Source organism: Vulpes vulpes, chromosome 15, assembly GCF_048418805.1.
Source record: "Vulpes vulpes isolate BD-2025 chromosome 15, VulVul3, whole genome shotgun sequence".
NCBI classification, from domain to species: Eukaryota; Metazoa; Chordata; class Mammalia; order Carnivora; family Canidae; genus Vulpes; species Vulpes vulpes.
Genome location: NC_132794.1, coordinates 58,180,664 through 58,195,514, shown reverse-complemented (window position 1 = coordinate 58,195,514; position 14,851 = coordinate 58,180,664). Strand labels below are relative to the sequence as shown.

At 49.6% G+C, this 14,851-nt stretch overlaps 1 protein-coding gene across 1 annotated transcript in view; it reads left to right on the top strand.

The window, feature by feature from the left end:
* The first annotated feature begins 232 nt into the window (after window positions 1-232).
* Window positions 233-14,851, top strand: part of ONECUT1 (one cut homeobox 1) — a 39,357-nt gene continuing 24,738 nt past the window's right edge. Inside the window, exon 1 of the mRNA XM_072738573.1 lies at window positions 233-1,817. Coding sequence (XP_072594674.1) covers window positions 713-1,817 — 1,105 coding nt within the window. The 5' untranslated portion in view covers window positions 233-712. The remainder of the gene's footprint in view (window positions 1,818-14,851) is intronic.

Sequence of the window (14,851 nt, the reverse complement as noted above, 5' to 3'; positions counted from 1 at the left end):
GACCGAGAGGCGCGCGAGTCTCGGGGGTTGCGCTGGCAGCCCCGGGTCGCGCTCCACGCCAGGCCTTCGCACGTGCGCGCCGGCCCAGGGCCGCCCGGCGCCGCTGTCAGGGCGCGGGGCCCCCCTTCATCATTTGTACGGGGATGTCACGGGCCGCGCGCGCGGGGGCCGAGGGGGCGGGGCCGAGCCGCGCGCCTGCGCGCTGAGCCCGGCGGGCGTGAGGGCGGGCCGCGGCGGCGGCGGCGGCGGCGGCGGCGGCGGCAGCGGCGGCGGCGGCGGCGGCGGAACCGCGGCCACAGAGTCTGCAACAGTAACCGAGCCATGGCTGGAGCTGGCCAGCGGCGCGGGCAAGCAGCAGCCGCGGAAGACGCGCGGATTGCGTCAGGGGAGCCGGGAGCCCCAGAATTCTAAGAAGGAGAGGGGCGAGAGGGGGCCGGGGGCGGGCGGGCTGGGGGCGCCGCGCTCGCCCAACGGCACGGATCCTTTTTGGAAATTAATATTTAAAAAAAAGCCGAGGACGCAGAGGGGAAGGTGGGGGCAAGAGGGAAGGCGAGATATACAGAAAGGGAGACAGAGCCCCAGAGCGAGAGGGAGGAAGGCAGGCAGGCAACAGTCGCCAGCAGCCGATGTGAAGACCGGACTGCGTGCGCCCTTCGCCGCCTCTGCCCGGCCTCATCGATGTTGTGTCCGCCGCCCGCTCGCCCGGATCACGATGAACGCGCAGCTGACCATGGAGGCGATCGGCGAGCTGCACGGGGTGAGCCATGAGCCGGTGCCCGCTCCTGCCGACCTCCTGGGCGGCAGTCCCCACGCGCGAAGCTCCGTGGCGCACCGTGGCAGCCACCTGCCCCCCGCGCACCCGCGTTCCATGGGCATGGCGTCCTTGCTGGACGGCGGCGGCGGCGGCGGCGATTACCACCACCACCACCGGGCCCCCGAGCACAGCCTGGCCGGCCCCCTGCACCCCACCATGACCATGGCCTGCGAGACTCCCCCAGGTATGAGCATGCCCACCACCTACACCACCTTAACCCCTCTGCAGCCGCTGCCGCCCATCTCCACCGTCTCGGACAAGTTCCCTCACCATCACCACCACCACCACCACCATCACCATCCGCACCACCACCAGCGCCTGGCGGGCAATGTGAGCGGTAGCTTCACGCTCATGCGGGACGAGCGCGGGCTGGCCTCTATGAATAACCTCTATACCCCCTACCACAAGGACGTGGCCGGCATGGGCCAGAGCCTCTCGCCCCTCTCCAGCTCCGGTCTCAGCGGCATCCACAACTCCCAGCAAGGGCTCCCTCACTATGCCCACCCGGGCGCCGCCATGCCCACCGACAAGATGCTCACCCCGAACGGCTTTGAAGCCCACCACCCGGCCATGCTCGGCCGTCACGGGGAGCAGCACCTCACGCCCACCTCGGCCGGCATGGTGCCCATAAACGGCCTTCCTCCGCACCACCCCCACGCCCACCTGAACGCCCAGGGCCACGGGCAGCTCCTGGGCACGGCCCGGGAGCCCAACCCTTCGGTGACCGGAGCACAGGTCAGCAATGGAAGTAATTCAGGGCAGATGGAAGAGATCAATACCAAAGAGGTGGCGCAGCGTATCACCACCGAGCTCAAGCGCTACAGCATCCCACAGGCCATTTTCGCGCAGAGGGTGCTCTGCCGCTCCCAAGGGACCCTCTCGGACCTGCTGCGCAACCCCAAACCCTGGAGCAAACTCAAGTCCGGCCGGGAGACCTTCCGGAGGATGTGGAAGTGGCTGCAGGAGCCGGAGTTCCAGCGGATGTCTGCGCTCCGCTTAGCAGGTGAGCGGGCCAAGGAGCTGGGCGCGTGGGGAGATAAGGGATTGGGGAAGTGAAGAGACCGAAGGAAGGAGGGAAAAAGAGAGCGGGGCACGCATCATTCCGTTCTCCTTTCCCTCAGGGTAGGCGGGGGGAGTAGTTCCCCGGGCCTGGAAAAGGCAGCGCACGGCTCCCAGGAGCAGACCGCCTCCTCCAGGACTCAGTGCATCGGGCTGTGGTAGGCTCCGGGAGCTGAGTGGTACGGCCTGGGCGTGTGCGGGGACGCATGTGTGCTCGGAGACGGTGCTGGAAGCGGTCACCGCCGGAGGCGAAGAGAAACCACCCCCCGCACCTGGCGGCACACGGTCTGTGTGTGGCGTCTCAGTTAGGCACTCCGGGTTTGGGAAGAGGGAGGCGATGCGTGTGTGCAATTGCGCGCAAATGCTGTCAGCTAGTACCCCTGGCGTAGCCCCCGGAGTTGGGTTGGAAAGTGACGGAGCAGCCCGCCCGCGTTTGGCTGAACTTGGTGCGGTGACCCCCTCCCGCGCTCACTCTGCTGGCGCGGGGCAGGGGTGGGAGGGATGGGGAGCACACTCTGAGGGTTCCAGGAAAAGGCTCCGAAGCCGCGGGAAGATGTGTGTTTGGCAACGAAGCCGTTTAAGAGTTAGCGCGCGTTCAGCCCTGGTAACCGGCTGTGGAAAGGAGAGGAAGGCAGACGGTTCCGAGGTAAGGGTGAGGGCAGCGGAGCAGCAGGGGAGCGTGCAGCTGAGCCCACGGACCGCCTTTGCTGCCGACTCCTTTACGACTTCACATTCCGTTTTATTCCTCTGCATGATGCTTCGAATGAATCCCCATGCATGGGGGTGGGAATGTGAACGTGGCCCCCAAGTCTGTGAGCAGAGGTCTCGCGGCCCGAAACCCCGAGGTCCGGGCGTTTCCGAGTTGAGCGGGAAGGTCTCCGCGGCGCTAGCAGCCCGCCGGCGCCTCGCCGTCTCAGCCTCTCTAAGCCAAGGTGCAAGGGAGGCTCCGGGAAGCTGGCCGAGGGGACAGCTTAGCCCCGGCTGAATCACACCAGAGATTTCAAGCTGATTCGGCGACCCCCGAGGGCAGAGGACACACGGGGAGGCAGAGCCAAGGGCAGTCGAGGGCGGACACGGTTTGATGAGACCCCGCCGACTTGATTGACTCCTGGGTCCGTGCTACTCCCCCCGCCCCAGTCTCAGCCTGGTGCCCTGGCCCGAGTCCTGGTGAAGAGAAAGGTAAAAGCCGGAATGAGGGTTTGTTAATTAACTGATCGTTCTCCATTAATTCGTCCCTGGAGAATGAGAGACAGTCAATCCGCTCAGAGCCGGGGGCACTGAGCCGTTTCACAGTCTAAAATCAAAGCGAGAGGCGAGAGCCCCCTCCCCCACCTCTTGCGGGCCAATGAGGAGCTAGAGGGAGGCAGGTGCCGGCGTGCCAGTGAGCCAGAAGCCGGAGCCCGAGCGGAAGCCACCCCAAAGCACTCCGTGGGTCTGGGCGCCGGTGGCCTCCCTCCCGCGCGCCGTCCTGGAGGAGCCTCTGCCCCGCCAAGTTTGCAGTCCTAGCCCTGTGCCTACTGATTCCAAGCAAAATCCCCACGCAGGCTGTTGCAGCTTGTGCCTGGAAGTCAGCGAAGTGGTGATAGGACAGGAAGGGTAAGGGAGAGGTTGACAGAGGTGCCCGCTGGGGCTCCCACGAATCCGTTCCCGAGCCCTGTGTGCATCCACCCTATCGCTTCCCACCTCTGTGAGCTGACCGAGACTCAAGGGCAGCTCAAGTTCCAGAAGGGGTGGGAGAAACAGATGCCCTTCTCCGCGACTGCTCCGCAGCTGCCGGCGCCCAGGTAGTCAGTGCCTTTTCGCTGGCTCACATCAGCCTAGCGCCCCGCTTCAGAACCTTGTACCCAGGCAGTGCTCACACAGGCTTACCAGTCGGGTGGGGAGAAATGGAGGAAAGGGGTGGAAATGAAGAGGGATTTCCCACCCAGGGAAGTATGTTACCACCTCCCCACACCTAGTGAAGGCACTTGATGGAGACTTCAATGACTGCCGTTCCCCGCTGCCCCCTGTCACGCCCTGGAAAGTCAGACTGACAGGTTCTGTTCAGAGACGACCCGCAGCCCTGGAAACCCGGCCTAGCGCGACCAGCGCGAGCCCTCTGACCTACACGCGTGGGCGCCTCAGGACCGTTTGAAGGGGTAGCACTAGTACTGCCACCCTCCTATGGGAGGCCTGGGCTGCTTGCGGCCAGGGGCCAGGACCGGCACTCCCGTACTCCCTGGACCCAGGAGGTCATCTAAGGGGTGACAGTCTGGCACCCAGCAGCCTAAGGCGAGTCCTGCTCTGCCTGGGGCACGTGACTTTTCTTTGGGGGTAGAAAAAAGGAAAATCAGAGACTCTAGCAGGGCAAGCTTTGGCGCCCAACCCCAAGTGGAATCCGCATCCTAAGACCCGGATGGAGCGTCGAATGTTTAATTTTCCTTTCTTTAACTTAATTGAAGGGGTGGGAAAGGCTGGCAGGGGAGTTCTTGCAGAGTGAGCCTAACTGGGAGCAATCCATTACCCTGCAGGAACCACGACTTACTTTAAAATCACTGAAATCACTGAGCAGTCCTTTAACATTTTCCTTTGGGGATGGGGTAAGGAGGGAGTGAGGCCCTTTCCTGAACTCTCCGAATCCAATTGCAGACTTACTCGCATTTCAGGTTACTTTGGCCAAGGCTGTGGGACATTGCCTCGACCTCCCCTCCTTCAGCCTTCACCTACAGAGGTGCCCCTTGCAGTTCGGCTCGCTGTTGCACTAAAGACCCCTCAACCTTGTCCCTATCCCTTGGGGAGTTTCCTTCACTCCTTGGCGAAGAATGGCTTCTCCATGCTCTTTCTGGTTACACCGGGTGCCACGAAGCCTGTTGCAGAGTGTCAGAACCTCCACACTGGGCAGGATGCTTGGGGAGGTGCCTTCTCCTTACAAAATTATATCAGCTTGGTAGAAGACAGGAGGAAATTCTCACTAAATTAACTACCTTTAAAAAAATCAATACGTGTTCCCTCAGTGTAATACTTGCTGCTGCCCCATTAAAGTACAGTACAACTAGGCTCCCTGCCGCATCTCATCCGAGGTGGGGTGGATGGGCTGGACTGTATGGGTGGGTGGGCGCCTGGCCTCTGACGTGGGCATCTATTAAGACTTGAAGAGATTAGTTTTCAATTAAAGATTTCAGAAGGCTTTGGCCACAGTAGGGGAGCTGTCAGCCTTTGAAGAGGCTGCAACACACACCCACCACAGAGTACAGCACTGGTACCTCAGAACACAGGAGGCAAGGCCCAGTGGGTTTGGACAGGGGCAGGTGCTGGGCCTCTCTAACCCTAGGGTACCTGAAGGAAGGGTACCTCCAAACATCATTGGAGAGCCTATACCCAGGATTGTGCCCCCCTTCCTGTCCGGAATTGGCCCCAGAATGGCCTGAAGGAGAGCCTGAGCCTAGGAGAGGGTGGGAGTGGGGGAAGGGATGTCCAGCCAGGAGGTGACCATGAGAAAGTCTCACAGGGACCAACCTGGACTGTGTTTGCCATAAGTGGCCTTGTGGTCTGGTTGATTGATAACTGGCCTCCACGCAAGTCCATTTGCTTTTTGTTAATATTTATCCCAGCGGGTGACATTTCAACTGTCCCGTTCCCCACCCCCTTCCCTAGGCCAAGTGAGCCAAGAAGGAGTGCTGTGCTGGGCCTTGGGAACCTCACTTCCCCAAATCTCAAAGACCCCCCAGCCAGGAGAAAAACCGGAACTGGGCATTTGGGACTTGAGAACTGAAAGGTTTCCTGAGCCCAAAAGAAGGCACCAAGTAGACTGGTTCCCTCATGCCCCACTTCTCACACAGTGCAGCTGCTCCCAGCTGCTGCGGTTCTAACAAAGGGCCTGTGGGGCGCGGCCAACCACATCCGCTAGCTAGCAGCCCAGAAGCCAGAGGGACTGCCCAGGGTGGAGGGGAAGATGCACCTCCTCCAGAGGCTTGGTGTGGCCTCCTCCTGAATGTGCAGTGGTGGGGCAGCCAGTTATCAGGAAGAGTCCCAAAGAACCTTCATCCTCTCAGGGTGAATGGTGGCCATGTACCCAGGGAGTTGGCTGACCACCCCCACCCCAGCACACACACACACACACAGCAAGATACCAAAAATTTTCACCCCAGTCACCAAAAAACTCTGCATGGGCCCTTCTCTGAGCCCATGCCTGACACCTTGAGGGTTGGGGGTCAATAGTTCCTTCCTGCAGTCCCCACTAGGGAGCACAAACTACAGTGAAGGGAGGAAGGAATGCCTAGTGTTAAGAAGTGTGCATATGGTGAAGTTTGGAGTTGACTGTTTGATGAGAGTAGGAAGACCTGCTTCTGACGCTTGAGGAGACCTGGTGGTTATGGTGTGGGGACTCTAGTGTCAGCACATGAAGGATGACTGCCTGAGACAAATAACCACATTCTGAAGACAGCTGGCTGTCCTGCCAGTGGGTGCAACCCCAAACCCCTTGGAAATGCCCAAAAGGTGATGAGGGTCAGTTAGAGTGACCCACTGGCCCCAGGGCTGTAGTGGTCACTAGAGACCCAGGCCCTGCCATAGCTATGTTTCACCTGAGACTTGGGACAGACTGTGCCAACAAAGCAGTTATATTGTAGCAGCAAAGCAACTCAAAGCCCAGGCTGCATCTTTCTTCATCTTCAAGCTTTGATCATCAGTGCCCTGCAGGGAGCTGGAATCTTGTCCTCCCAGATGCCCTCCATTGGGCTCACCTTCCCCCAGTAGCCTGATGGGCTGTGTGCTGCAGTAGCTCTGCACGCCCCCTGTGGGCTGCCACCGGCCGCCAAGCAAGCTCTTGGTTCAACATGCTATGGAGAGGAAAGGGATGCTTGCTATGGCTTTGTTTTTACATCGTTGTCCTAGTGATTAGCAAAACAATTATTTTTTGATAGGAAAGGGGTGGGAAGGAGGAATCTATCTTGGTCCTCACTGATGTCTAGGTATTACCCCATTGATGAGACAAAATTGCCATCCCCCCGCCAAAGTACACCCCAACTCTGACTTCTCTAAACAAGATGTGTATTTGGATTTTCTATCTAAATTATACTTTTACTGGCATGTTTTTATCTGAGCAAAGCACGGTCAGCGTAGAGAAGGGGATCCTGTGTTGGAGGTTGCGGCTGGAGGATGTAGTACTGGGAACCTGGATTAGTGATTCCTTTGTTTTGTTGTTTCCCCCTCTAGCTAACTGACGGGGAGTCGGGGAGTCGGGAGGCTGCCCTGAGGCTTTGAGCTTGGAGGGCTTTGTGTCCTCTGGGGTGGGGTGGGTGAAAGGGCCTGCGGAGGCCAACCGGCCCAGAACCTTGGTGCGGCGTCAGGACCCTGGACAGGGCCCCGCCAGCGCTAGCCTGGTCGCGTGTCTCCTCGCTGCTGGAAAGTGGGTAGGATGCCTTTGAAGAGTTGTACTAAGGAAGCAAAAACTAACAGCTAATATTCTGAAGTTTATGAGAAATCTCGAGGCCCCGCCAGGAATATACACCAGCACAGTCAAGTAATCAAAAAGATCAAACCTATCCTCGTCGATCAGATGATTGATCTTTTCTTCCCTCTCCCGCAGCTTTCTATGTATGTCTGAGTACATGCTCACACCTGCTTATAAAATCGGAATTCGAGTCCCTATGGGTGTGACAAGGGTTGGATCATTAAGCTAAAACGTTCAATTCAGTCACTTTGATCCGTGCTGAGGAAAATCTATAGTCATCTCTAATCTACGAGGTCTTTAAGAAGGTTGTTACATGAGCTGTTTTGATGTCATCATTTCCACATTCATGGCAAATTCAGCTAATCAAAAAGACATTGCTACCCAAAGTTCTCAGAAGGAATAGTTCTTACAGAGTGTAACTGTAAAATTTATTCTTGATTTCCTTGTAAGAAAGAAAATCCTCAAGTCTGATGGAGTTGGGTAATTTAAAAAGAGGTTCTCTGTGTTTTGCTCCTCAAAATCCATAGTTAGAAGCCTTGTGCTTCAAGTAAGTGCTCAGTGCTTTTTGTGGACTCTGCATTTTGGAATAAACACTAACTTAATGCTTTAAATCAACCAAGGAGCCTTGATGGATTGGATGAGAAATGGCTAGTTTCATTTCAGTTAAAACAGCAGAATTTCCACACTCTTGGTAAAATGGAATGGTCCCCAACCTAGGGTAGAAATAGAAGGGTCTTATTGAAGTCATGGCAGTTAGGATAGATTTCTCATAATTCTGAATAAAAGTGTTCAACAAGTATTCATTAAATACTATTTTCATCATGTCTCTATTTAAGTAAGATGAATAAGCACCTTTGGAAGAAGAAAACCACCTTATTTCTACATGAAAAGTGTCAGCCTCCTACAGTTCAGTAAAAAGAAAAAGCGGATTTCTAATGTGTATGAATTTACTGCACAGTCATAAATCCCTATCTTCTACCAATAGATTTGCACAGGTTTTTATTTTGTGACAAGTAAGTTAATACTAATAAGGTTTAATTTCCTCTTGAAGTGATAAGATTGGATTACATGACTAGACCAGTCATAAGACAGTCTGATGATTTTGATACAAACATGGGAATTTATGTTTTACCACTGAGTCTTGATATAGAATCATCTGTTGTTCCTCTCAAAAGATGTTACATTATCATAAAGTTGGGAAAAAATAGCTTCTAGAATTTTTCTTCTCCTTTAGATGAAACAATTTGGTAAAACAACAGCTGAACAGAACCCAGTCCTTGAAATACTACCCATCTAATTTTTCATGGCATTTGATAAGAAGGAGCTTGTGTCTGTTGTGTATGTTCATTAGGTACTGAACTAGAACACAAATGTTCTCCTTTAATATTCTATTTCAGTGACTCCCACATCTTACTCCATGTTGGAATAACTTAGGGATTTTTACAAATATGATTCCTAGCTAAAACCCAGGGCATTGACCTAGGCATTGGGATTTTTAAGAACTCCAGTGATTTTAATGAGCAGCAAAGTTGAGGAGTCACTAATTTATGTGGTAATTACTATTATTTTCCCTGTTTCTAGGTTCATTAAGGTTACATAACTTATCTCTGGTAACACAACTGGAAAGCACTGGTACCCGGAATTCACCTTTCCCGGCTCAAAACCCTAGAACCCTCTTACTCTCCATGCTGTGCCTACTAGTACAGACCCACCAGATCAGTGGACCTAGAATGTGAAGATGTCTGACTTACTGTCATAAACACCTGATCTAGAAAGTGCATAATAAATGTCTTGAAATTGGAGAGTCTTCCTCTGGGACTCTCAAGGAAAGTTACGTATGGAAACATTTCTTTTTTACTCAAAACTTAGAGACTTCTTATTGCTCTCTTTTTAAGAAGCAGCCAGAGGAAATGTAAGGCAGAATGAGAGGTAGACGTGGAACCCGAGTCTCTGTATCCATTTGTTCACTTAAACAATTATTGATGGGCAAGACCCAATGGTTAGATGTGTTCTGTGGGTAGGACTGGTCCATTGGGACTCCTGCCTGGAGGAGGGTCCAAAGGCCCAAACCTCCCATACTTTCAGGGCATTGGTGTTCTGAGATCTGTACTTGCACAGCAATTACATTTCTTTGCTTCAGATCAGTGCCTATATTGCTATTCCACGCTTGCCTGCTACTCATGTTTTAGGACTCTGCACTAAAAAATAATAATTTAAGTAAAACTCTGTGCACAAATTGGCAATCATCCAGAGGACAACTTACAATTTCCCTCAAACACTGGGCGTTTCCAGTTATCCATGTCTCTCATCTTCTTTCGCATATGCCATAGGGTACTCAGAATCGACAGTTTCTGAAATCACTACTTTCTTTTTTGCATCTGGTGATGATCTCATAGTCCCAAAGAGAGGTTATCAAAGGAACACAATAAACTATGAGCTTTTCGCTTTCTTTCCTGTCGTCTTCTGAAACAGATCAATGGCAGGGGAAATTAAATAAATAAACGAGCGAAGCGCGCCACCTAGTGACCTCCGTGCTCACTGCAGATGAGGTGCGTGAGAGGAGTGGCTAACGCGATTCAAGTATTGATGGAGTCACAAAAATCGTTCATTAAGGCAATTTAATCTTTGCTATTAAATGTCCTTTCAATTCATTTGGGATAATTAAGATGCAGTTAAAGTGATTAAATTCTAATTACTTATGCTAGACAAAGACATATTTGTCACACTAATGCGGTTAACTAAGGACTCAGAAAGAAAGTTAACATTTACTTCAAATGATGCAACTGGAAAAATCAGTTCCTCTTTTCATCATTAATCCAGCGAGCCGGGTGATTATGTAATGGCACTACAAGCTCATTAAGTAGGGGAAGTGCTGATTAAAATGACTGCTAGGAGGAAAACCTGAACCAGGAGCGCCTCAATAGTTTGGTTAGCATCCCAAGCAAAATTTCTTGGTGTTCTTTCCCTCCATGTCCCTCATCCCAAAGTAATAAGCAACTCCTGAGTTTTGTCATGACATTTTAAAAGGAGCATTTCAGAGAAAGCCCTTATTGTGAGCCTACAGACATTGTTATTTTTAAGTGCTAAAGGATATTTTTAAATGCTAAATGGATGCTCAGCACAGGGAGGAGCTAGTCAGATGGGCTGGGGAGGGAACTCCTGGAGCACACACCTCCAGAATGAAGATTTCCACTGAAGGTTTCTGAGGCCAGCTCCCTTCATGTAAGCACCCTTCATAGTAAGCAGTCCCTCCCCGCCTCCCTAGTTCCACTGCTACTGCCATTGGTGCAGGAGGACAGATTCCTCCACACAGGATCATGCCACATTTGATTATTATGCACACTCAGAAGACCGCTAAGTATATCTCAGGTGCAAATAAGTCTTATTCAGGATTCTTCTGCATGCTCATGTAAAGCCATCTGAGATTATAAATCATTAGGTTACTGAGGCTATTTTACTGTAATGCCCACAAACAGTTCCCAGCCTCTTATGATGGCTTAATTATAAGTGCTGGTTGGGACACCTGGGTGGCTCAGCAGTTGAGCATCTGCCTTTGGCTCAGAACATGATACTGGAGTCCTGGGATTGAGTCCCACATCAGGCTCCCTGCATGGAGCCCGCTTCTCCCACTGCCTGTGTCTCTGCCTCTCTCTCTCTCTCCCTCTGTGTCTCTCATGAATAAATAAATAAAATCTTTTTTAAAAAAATTATAAGTGCTGGTAAGAAGAAGATGAATTGAAACAACTGAATTTGAAGTTTGCCTTCCTCAAATAAATGGCTTCCTAAGGCAGTGCTTAGCATTTGCCTGGTGTGGGGAGGATGATCTGAGGACAAAGGTGGTCAGTCATAAAATTGAGGATTATTTTTGCCAAGAGATAGGTGTCTTTTAGTACTATTAAATTTGCATACTCAAAATCATAATTGTGGAAATTGCATCTTTCCCCTCTATCCCATTGGAATTCAGTATTATCCTTGTTTCTTTCATATGTAAAGAAGCTAAAGTTACTGAGTTCATCAGTCACATAAGTCAAACCACTACCTTTAAAAAAGAAATTGGCAATTATTTGGATACTTACAGTTATTATTAACATAATAGATTATATTATACCATCTTACATTACTAAAACAAATTAAAATTAAAAGCCCTGGACTAAGAATCAAAAGCCCCAGAGGCAAGTTTTTCTTGTACTAATTAATTCAGAGAACTTGTCATTTACCCTTTCTGGGGCCTCAGTCTCCTAAAATATAGAATGAAGGATGTGGCCTCAGGGTCCTTCTAGGTCCCATTCTGTGATTGATTGCCTTCTATGATGCCTCTGTGTCCATGGTAAAGTCTCTTGTCTTTATTAGTGCTCTGTCCCAAAGTCCAGATTCAACAAGGAAAGGTCTAGGGGCTCATCTCTTGGGCAAAGTCTCAGATCAGGCTCTACTGTCAGATGGTCAAGAGAAAGCAGCCCATCCAATCAAGAGTGCCGGCTTCTGGCACAAATATCTTGCAGTTTAAGATCACAATTCCTGTGTCCTAATAATACAAGCCTTTTGCGAGGATTTGAATCAACAGGAATTCATATACTGCTGGAATGTAAATTGGGCCCATTGCTTCAAAAGATAACTTGGTATTGCCTTATAAACTTGAACCTACACCTATCCAGTGGTTTTAACTCTTTGGTATATACACTAGGTAAACTCAGAGATGCTCCTGGAAATGTGTACAAGACCGTAGCAGAATTATTCATAAGATCAAAGAAGCCAGAAACATTCCAAATGTCCATTGACAAGGAATGCATAAATTGTGATGTATTCATATGATGCAGTAGCATACGACCATGAAAATGAATAAACACAGCTATATACAACAGCATAGTTGAGTGTCAAGAACACTGTTGAATAAAATAAACAAAAAAAGCTGTGGGAGATCTCATAAGAACAATATTGCTTTTCCAAAGCCCAAAAGCAAGCAGTGCTGATCAGTTTATTGTTTAGAGATACATAAGCACATGGTAAAGCTATTTAAAAAAAACAAATGAATTAATAAACTCACATTCCAGAATACGGCTATGTACTATTAGGGGAAGGTCAGAAGATAAGCAGCTTTATAAGGCAGTTATGTTGTAGTTCTTTTGTTGGATGCTGCCTTCACAAATGTTCATTTTCTTACTAGGCTTCCTATCTTTAATATATGTATTATTCCTGGAGGTAAATACTATTTAATTTTAACATTGAGGAGGAAAAAGACTGTTTTTTTCCTCTGGTTTCCCAATCCAAACAGCTTGGCCCAAACAAACCCCACAGCATTTGTACACAGTTCCTAGCCATGTACTACATGTCAGCCCTCTTAGAAATTATGTTCTACCAATTGTGGACAGGACATAAGAAGTGAAAGAGGATGTTTATAGCAGCATTATATACAATAGCTAAATTATGGAAATGGCCCAGGTATTCTTTGACTGATCAATAGATAAAGAAGATGTGGTATGGGGGCACCTGGGTGACTCAGTTGGTTAAGCATCCAACTCTTGATTCAGCTCAGGTCATGAGATCAAGCTCCATGCCAGGCTTCATACTGGGCATCTCCCCTCCTCATGCACGCTCTAAAAATAAATAAATTTTTTTAAAAAGATGTGGTATGTACATAAATGAAATATTACTCAGCCATAAAAAAGAATGAAATCTTGCCATTTTCAATGACATGGATGGAGTTAGAGAGTATTATGCTAAGTGAAATAAGTCAGTCAGAGAAAGACAAATACTATATGATCTCACTCATATGTGGAACTTAAGAAACAGAACAAATGAGCAAAGGAGAGAAAAAAGAGAGGCAAACCAAGAAACAGACTCATAACTAGAGAAAAAATAATATTACGAAAGGGAAGGCAGATGGGGAAATGGGTGAAACAGGTGATAGGGATTAAGAAGGGCACTTGCTGTGATGAGCACCAGGTGTTGTATGGAAGTGCTGAATCACTATATTGTACATCTGAAACTACTATTAAACTGTATGTTAACTATTGAAATTTAAATTAAAACTTTTTAAAAAGTGAGAGAGGAAATTTCATTAGATATGGAAAGTGGGGTTTGTTTTTCATTCCTTTGAGCACCAGCTACAGCACTAAATGTGCTCAGTACTGGGAATGGCATATACAGAAGACTTGTCCCTGAGGACACACAGTCTAGTGGGGAAGAGAAACAAACAGGTGTTCATTTCCTTCTTGATTGTTGTGTGTGTGTACGAGCACTCCAAGAAAGAAGTTTGGGATGTGATGAAAGGACAATTTTGAAGATCTGGAAAATGAATAGGACTGGAGTCAGAAATGAAAGAAAAGGCCCCCATGCAGAGAGAATGACAGTATGTGTGGATGTCCTGGCCGAAATATTTTTTGCAGATTTCTAGAATCTGAATTATTACATAGCTGAAAGCTTGTTTCTTCCCTAGCACAGCTAAGTGACATAATACCTTCCCATCAGTAACAAAAGTGTTCTCCAAGGCTGTGGTTTTTAGTGCTGGGGAGGAGTGGGCAGAGGATTTTACATTCCTCCAAGGGAGCAAATCAGATTGGTGGAGAAAGGGGGCAAGAAAATGTGCATTGGTTAAAAAGCTTCCCAGGTGAGGGGCACCTAGGTGGCTCAGGTGCTTGAGCATCCAACTCTTGGTTTTGACTTGGGCCATGCTCTTATGGGGCATGAGATTGACAAGCCCCAATTCAAGCCGAGTGTGGAGCCCCCCCCAGTCTGCCATCCAGCCCCCCACATGGAACCCCACTTCCAGTTCCTGGGTCCTTGCTCCTCACAGTCTGCTTGAGGATTCTCTCTCTGCCCTCTCCCCACCCCCCACCCTCACGCTCTTTCTTTCACAAAAAAAAAATAAAAAATTAAGAAAAAGCTTCCCAGGTGATTCTTTTACTTTTTTAAAGATTTTATTTACTTATTTTTAAAGATTTTTATTATTTATTTATTCATGAGAGAGAGAGGCAGAGACACAGGCAGAAGGAGAAGCAGGCTCCACATGGGGAGCCCAACGTGGGACTCGATCCCGGGTCTCCAGGATCAGGCCCTGGGCTGAAGGCGGTGCTAAACCCCTGAGCCACCTGGGCTTCCCCATAGATTTTATTTATTTATTCATGAGAGACACACAGAGAGGCAGAGACACAGGCAGAGAGAAAAACCGGCTCCCTGCAGGGAGCCAGATGTGGGACTCAATCCCAGGACCCTGGGATCATGACCCGAGCTAAAGGCAGACGCTCAACCACTGAGCCACTCAGGTGCCCCTAGGTAATTCTAACATAACTCCAAGTTGAGAATTAGAACATTGATACTGAGAATTTAAAGGCAAATGACTTTTATTTTGCCCCTTTACTTTACCATTTTTCTGAAATAATCTATAGTTCCATAACTCTATAGATACATAGGCAGAGAGATAGAAATGGATAGATACAGATATAATATATAGTGAAATGAAGTTGTCAGATGTGTGCTTTTAAAAGGAAGCTTGAGTAAAATAATAGACTATCAATAACAAGAAACTAGCTAGGAAGGGTGGAAATAGATTA